The sequence below is a fragment of the Pteronotus mesoamericanus genome, unplaced genomic scaffold (genome assembly GCF_021234165.1).
Source record: "Pteronotus mesoamericanus isolate MK-2021 breed Mesoamerican mustached bat unplaced genomic scaffold, CSHL_Meso_final scaffold_167, whole genome shotgun sequence".
Lineage (NCBI taxonomy): Eukaryota > Metazoa > Chordata > Mammalia > Chiroptera > Mormoopidae > Pteronotus > Pteronotus mesoamericanus.
The window spans coordinates 179,696-186,295 of NW_026555308.1; the positions used below are offsets into that span (position 1 = coordinate 179,696).

At 60.0% G+C, this 6,600-nt stretch overlaps 1 protein-coding gene across 1 annotated transcript; it reads left to right on the forward strand.

The window, feature by feature from the left end:
* Positions 1-1,348: 1,348 nt before the first annotated feature.
* Positions 1,349-6,270, forward strand: SOX8 (SRY-box transcription factor 8). The gene is made up of 3 exons (XM_054589177.1): positions 1,349-1,901; positions 3,134-3,363; positions 4,180-6,270. Exons 1-3 carry the CDS (start codon positions 1,480-1,482, stop codon positions 4,917-4,919), a joined length of 1,392 nt encoding a protein of 463 aa, XP_054445152.1. The 5' UTR covers positions 1,349-1,479; the 3' UTR covers positions 4,920-6,270.
* The last annotated feature ends 330 nt before the right edge of the window (positions 6,271-6,600 follow it).

The following is a 6,600-nucleotide window of genomic DNA, read 5'->3' on the forward strand; positions in this document are numbered from 1 at the left end:
TTCTAACGATTACTCTCGCTCAGGCTTCCGTGACTCAGCGGGAGGTGCGTAGCTGGGGAGCCTGGTCCCCTTGCTTAGGGTCACCTGGGGCTCGCTGGCCACAAGTTTGGAGACACCCATAATCAAGTCGGCTGCCCGAGGCGGGTGGGGGAAAGGAGTGTTGTACCGAGAGGCTCTACGCGGCCGGTCGCCTCCTGGCGGGTTTGGCGAAAGAATCCGTGCTGCCCTTGCGGACCGCCCGGCCCAAGGCCAAGTCGTGGGGGCGGCCTCGGAGCCGTGGCTCGGCACTTGCCTCCGGGGAAATGTCCCTTCCCCGACCCCACCGCCCCCCTCCCCGAAAACTGCACACCCCGCCCACCTCCTCTCCTCCGCTGGCGCGCCCACCTCCTTCACTCCAAGAGCCCCGAGCGGCCTCCACCTCCGCCGGACCACCCAGGACCGCCCTACCGGACTGCATCCCCGTCCCCACCCCCGGGTCACGTCCGGAAGGCCCTGGGCCCCCGCGTCCGGCCACGCCATCCGCCGGGCCGCCCCAGGGACTCAACAGCTAGGGTCAGCCCAAGTCTCGCCCAACGCTCCCGCCCCCCACGGCTGCCCCGGCTTTTAGGACCGCGCCCCCGCCACTCTTTCCAAGCTCGTACCCGGATGGGGCTAGGCACCTGGGATCACCCTGCTCGGAGCCGTGACTCCTAGGTTTGCGCTACTCGAACGTGCACGGCACGCAGACTTGGGGCGCGCTGGAGGCTCTGGCAAGTCTCGCCGGCTCTGCGGGTGGTGAGCTCCGGGTTTGAGGAGAGTAGGCCGAGCCGACCCTCCCCTGGGCCGCAGGCTGGCAACAGTTGACCCCGGAGCCTCTGGGCTGCGGACGAGATGTCAAGGCTCAAGACAAGCTGGTGGGGGAGGCCCTTGAGGACCTGCCTACTTGCGGAGCTGGCTACCCGAGGCTGGGCGACTGGACAGGGGCAGAGTGCACAGGGGCTGCCACTCTGATCCCTTTTCCTTCTCGCCTCTCCTGGAAGGTTGGCCCGTGGTGTTGGGGGCGATTCAGCGGGCGGCTGCACCGCTAGGGCTCTGGTCCTCGGCTGGCGGGCGCACCGGACCCCACGTGGTGTAGCGCCGGGCGGGGCGCCCGGGGTCGCCGCGGGAATCCCGGCGCTTTCTTTAAGGTGGGGGGAGGGGTGGGGGCGACGAAACTCCGCCCCCGGGGGCAGAGGGCCGCGCGGGCCGGCCAATGGGGAACCTAGAGAAGGGCGGAGCCTCGCTATCGCAGCTTAAAGAAACTTGTTGCGGGTCTCTCCGCGGGACGGAGCTTCGGCGGCAGAGGCGACAGCAGGAAGATTGGGGGCAGCGGCGGCGGCGGCGACGGCGGCGCAGGTCGGGCCACAGCACGGTGGCCTCGGGTCCCAGAGGAGCCACAGCGCAGCCGGGCATCCGACCCGGTGTGCATCGCCGGTGCACGCCCCTTCGCGTGCGGCCCAGATGCTGGATATGACCGAGACCCGCACCCAGCCGCCCTGCAGCCCGTCTGGCACGGCCAGCTCCATGTCGCACGTGGAGGACTCGGACTCGGACTCGCCACCGTCGCCTTCGGGTTCCGAGGGCCTGGGCCGCGCGGGGGGCACAGGGGCCAGTGGCCGGAGCGACTCGGCGGAGGCGGCGGACGAACGCTTCCCAGCCTGCATTCGCGACGCCGTGTCGCAGGTGCTCAAGGGCTACGACTGGAGCCTGGTACCTATGCCGGTGCGCGGCGGCGGCGGCGGCGCGCTCAAGGCCAAGCCTCACGTGAAGCGGCCCATGAATGCCTTCATGGTGTGGGCGCAGGCGGCACGCCGTAAGCTGGCCGACCAGTACCCACACCTGCACAACGCCGAACTCAGCAAGACGCTGGGCAAGCTGTGGCGGTGAGTGTCCTCCGTCCGGGGGCGGGCGCTGCGCGTGAGTCCTGGGGTGCTTGGGGGCTTGGGGCGGTGGCGCTGCGCCCGGTCTCGGCCCTGCTCCCAGTGGCTGTTCCCAGGGCGAGTCCTAGTGGAAAAACACCCTTTGGCCAGCAGGGACCAGGCACGGGCCCTCCGGGTGTGGACCCACAGAGGGCAGCAGGAGGAGTGTACCATCCTTACTACATTCCTGGACCTGGAACTGGACCAGCCCGCCAAAGGTGGTGGCTGGCACGCAGTGTTGGGGGCCCCAGCTGTAAGTGGCCACAGAGCCTGGAAGCCTGTTCATCCCCCAGGGAAGGTCGCCACTTGTCTGGGAGCAATGGGCAGCATGCTTGCTGTCTGGAGGTGGCGCTCCTTGGAAAGGGCAGAGGGAAGGTCTGCTCCACTGGCACCTTCCCCATGCAGCTGCATAGTTTGGCATAGTGAGGCTGGTGGGTTTTGCTGAAAGTAGGACAGCAGCAATGAAAAGATTGCTGCTCACCCCACCAAACGCTCTCTACGTGGGTTGTAAGTGGATATCTTTGGGTTCAGGGGACTGGTACACTGCTTCCTGATCCTCCCCTCCTGAGTGGGCTCTCGAAGCTTGCACGTTCTTCTGTGCTACTGCTTCTGTCCGTTTGGGGCGCCGTGGACCTTTGCCTCTGTGCCCCAATGCCCTGTCCCACAGGCACTAAGAAGTGAACTTCTGGAAGAGTCTGAAGGGCCAGTGTGGGTTCCAAGCCTCCCTGAGAACCACTGGACTTAGCCAGTGTTTCTGGAGGTCTGAGAAGCCCAGTTGTCAGAAGAGCCCCCTTGGTTCCCAGAAAGCTCACTTTGTCCATAGTGTATTCTCTGCAGGGTCCTGCTCTCCTTCCCCGCCTGCCTTAGAAAGCCCATAGGGGAGGGGACAAACACAAGCTGGGCTGAGGGAGTCAGAGGAGGAAAAAGGAGGCAAGAGTTATGGGTCTTGTTACTGCTCATTCTTTGACCCTAACAAGCACCCAGACCTCACCAACTGGGCACCATGGCTTAAAGAGGGGGAGCACAGCCTACTTAGGTGTGGATGTACTCAGGCTTTTCTGGTTGGGGTCGTCCTGGTCCCCTTCCTGCACCTCATCTGGGACATGGTCCGGAGCGTGGTCCAGCTCCTGGGCAGCACGGACACCGGTGCTGACCCGGATCCCCTTGCCATCCTGATTGTGCCCTTGGCTCGGCAGCTTGCTGAGTGAGAGTGAGAAGCGCCCCTTCGTTGAGGAGGCAGAGCGGCTACGGGTTCAGCACAAGAAGGACCACCCAGATTACAAGTACCAGCCGCGCCGGAGGAAGAGCGTGAAGACAGGCCAGAGCGACTCGGACTCAGGCGCTGAGCTGGGCCACCACCCCAGCAGTGCTGTGTACAAGGCTGACCCGGGCCTTGGCGATGCACATCACCATGGCGACCACACAGGTTGGCTTCTGGGGCCCCCGGTGTCTGAGAATCCCCAGTGGGAGAAGTCGCGGCTCTGGCCGTGGCAGAGGTGAACAGTAGGGGAGGGAACCGGGACTCCCTCCCAGGGCAGGCACCCACAAGAGGACCAAACCTTCCCTGGGTGTCTCCCCAAAGCTCCCAAAGCTCTGAGTGGCAGCCGCTTCTGATGCACACTCTGGGCTGGGAGAGTAGTATGTTTAGCCCTTCTGAGCTCCGGGGTCTCACACCTTTGCCTGGTTGGTGCCCTGTGATGTGGGTTTTTCTGTTCTACCCAAAGGCATCTCTGCCTCCCCGGAATTTTTTGTTGGTTCTGACCCAGCAGGGCTCACTCCTGCTGCTGGCATGGTGGTCAGCAGCCCACCTTCTGGACCCTACTGACTGGGGTGCAGTCGAGGTCCCCAAGCAGTCTCAGTTAAGCTGGCTAAAGTCATGAGCAGGTTTTGTGTGGATTGTGTTGCTGTCATGTGCACAGGGCTGGGTGCTCCTTGGGTGCCTCCTAACGTGGTTATCGCTTCTTTCTCCACTCTGGTTTTCACACTGGGGCCTCCTTGGCCCTGGGTCTTCACATAGAACAGTGCTTAATGGAATTTTCTCAGCCAAGGAGTGAGGTCTGGGTCTGGCTTTGCTGGAATTTCTGGGAAATATACAAGAACAAAAAGCTGTTGATTCCTACCTGCGGCTGTTAGCGGGCTGGTTTTCCTCCTGTGTGCATGTCGCCAGCCTGCCGGCCCTGCCAGCCCCACCTCCAACCCCCACAGAAAGGGCATTTATCCCTGAAATGTGCTCTGACCCTAGGGCAAACCCACGGGCCACCTACCCCACCCACCACCCCCAAGACGGACCTGCACCAAGGGGGCAAGCAAGAGCTAAAGCTGGAAGGCCGCCGCCTGGTGGACAGCGGGCGCCAGAACATCGACTTCAGCAACGTGGACATCTCAGAGCTGAGCAACGAGGTCATCGGCAACATGGACACCTTCGATGTGCACGAGTTTGACCAGTACCTGCCCCTCAATGGCCACTCGGCCCTGCCCACAGAGCCGGGCCAGCCTTCCACCTCTGGCTCCTACGCGGGGGCCTCCTACTCACACACAGGGTCAGCGGGCATTGGGGCATCCCCCGTGTGGGCCCACAAGGGCGCCCCGTCAGCCTCTACGTCACCCACCGAAGCAGGTCCCCCTCGGCCGCACATCAAGACCGAGCAGCTGAGCCCTGGCCACTATGGCGACCAGTCACACAGCTCTCCAGGCCGTGCTGACTACAGCTCCTACAGTGCCCAGGCCAGCGTCACCACAGCCACCTCTGCGGCAGCCCCCAGCTCCTTCACCAGCTCACAGTGCGACTACACTGACCTGCAGGCCCCCAACTACTACAACCCGTATGCTGGCTACCCATCCAGCCTTTATCAGTATCCCTACTTCCACTCATCCCGTCGGCCCTATACCTCGCCCCTGCTCAGCAGCCTCTCTGTGCCACCTGCCCACAGCCCCCCCAGTAACTGGGACCAGCCCGTGTATACCACCCTGACCAGACCCTGAGGGCACCGTGGTCAAGGAGAGGGCCGGCATGGGCGGAGGAAAACATTTATCGGCAAAAACAGCCTCTGAGGTCTCCCTGGAGGTGTTGGCCAGCAAGGTGAGAAGAGGCAGCAGCGTATGCCGGCTCCATCAAGTGCCTGCTGATGTGTGCAGGAAACCAACCGATCCCCTTTGCTTCCAGATCTCCAAACTTCCGTCAGTGGACAAAGCTCTCTTTGCCTCCTCCTCTCTCTGTGGTGACTGGCAACTTCAAAACGAAGGGTGGCCACTGGGTCCCTTTTCTGTGCAGACGCCAGCGCCTTGGTTTTGCAGCACAGTGGATGCAAAACGGAGCCACAATACACAGGACAAAAGGAGGGAAGAGGCACAGTGTCTCCAGGCCCCCTGCGTTCTGAGGTCCCGGCCAGCCTCAGCACCAAGAACTTCCAGGAGCAGTGAATGACATTCCCGCAGTGAGAGGGCACACCCACAGCCTTGGGGGAGACGCACTCATAGGAGCGGTGTGGCAGGGATGCATCCACAGGAGCACCTTGGCGGGGACGGGTCTGCAGGAGCATCTCTTAGGACCAGCTCATTAGCTCCGAGGTGTTCCTTGTAGTGATTAACACTTCTCTCTTTTATTTTTTTAATTTTTATTTTTGAAGCTTAAATGTGTTTGGTTTTGAAAGCTGTTAAAATGTATTTATGTCCTGTATTATTTTATCTTTAATTAATGAAGTAATTTGTGCAGAGAGTAGAATTTAAGATAAAATGGACGCCTAGGAGCTGAGGACTTGGGCCAGGAGGCAGGCGGGGTTGGGACCCTTGATCTGGGCCTTTTGGAGCCCAGCTGCTGGGAGGCATCAGGGAGGGGCTGAGCTCCAGGCTTCCAGGAGGCAGCTGGGACTAGGAGGGAGAAGGAATTTGCCTTGTAGTGTCTTTGATCAGGTTGGGGTGCTCCTGGCACGAGGTATTAACTTGAGGTTTAGAAGGCAGGGACGTCGTTGAGTTGCACCCATGCCCGCAACTGTGCTAAGTGGTAGAGATGGGAATTTTCTGGGATGCGGTGGCTTCAGAAACGCATTAATCTTGGCTCTTAGGAACCAGGCGCCACCTCCAAACTGTGAAACTAAAACCTTCTTCACTAAGTGTTTTTAGATTCTTTGTTCTAGACAAATAATATCTGACTTACCTGTACTGCTTCTGCTGTATGCTAAGCTATGATAACTGCCAATTTCATGGAAACTTGTGCCTTTAAACTTTGTAAATTTAAATACATTGGAGAAGTTGCTTCTTTTTACTTTTTCTACTTTACCTACCTTTTTCTAGAAAAGTCTTTTTTGCATATCTCTTTCTGGGGGTGGGGGTGGGGAACTACAACACACTCATTTTTATGCAATCTATTTTTCGGTGTTGAGTTTGGACTTTTGTTCTCACTTACCTGCTGTGTTTCGCTACTTTCTGACCAAGCAATGCTAACTTTTGTACAGATCAATTTGATAAAATTAAAAAAAAATGCTTTCTACCTACATGGGCTGCATTGTGTTTGTTGCTTTCCCGAAGTCTGGGGTTTACAGGGCTCCAAGGCTCTGGGGTCCCGCTTCAAAGGGGCTTTGGCCAAGGCAGGGGTGGGACCCTTCAAGCCTCAGAGAACTTGGACAATCAGGGCCCCCAGGCCCACCCAGAGCCCCACTGAAGGTGG

Bases quoted from the DNA above. Each gene is read 5' to 3' on its own strand.
- SOX8 (XM_054589177.1), top strand. From the start codon at position 1,480: ATGCTGGATATGACCGAGACCCGCACCCAGCCGCCCTGCAGCCCGTCT. The intron at 1,902-3,133 runs GTGAGTGTCCTC...TTGGCTCGGCAG, and splicing joins ACGCTGGGCAAGCTGTGGCG to CTTGCTGAGTGAGAGTGAGA. The intron at 3,364-4,179 runs GTTGGCTTCTGG...CTCTGACCCTAG, and splicing joins TCACCATGGCGACCACACAG to GGCAAACCCACGGGCCACCT.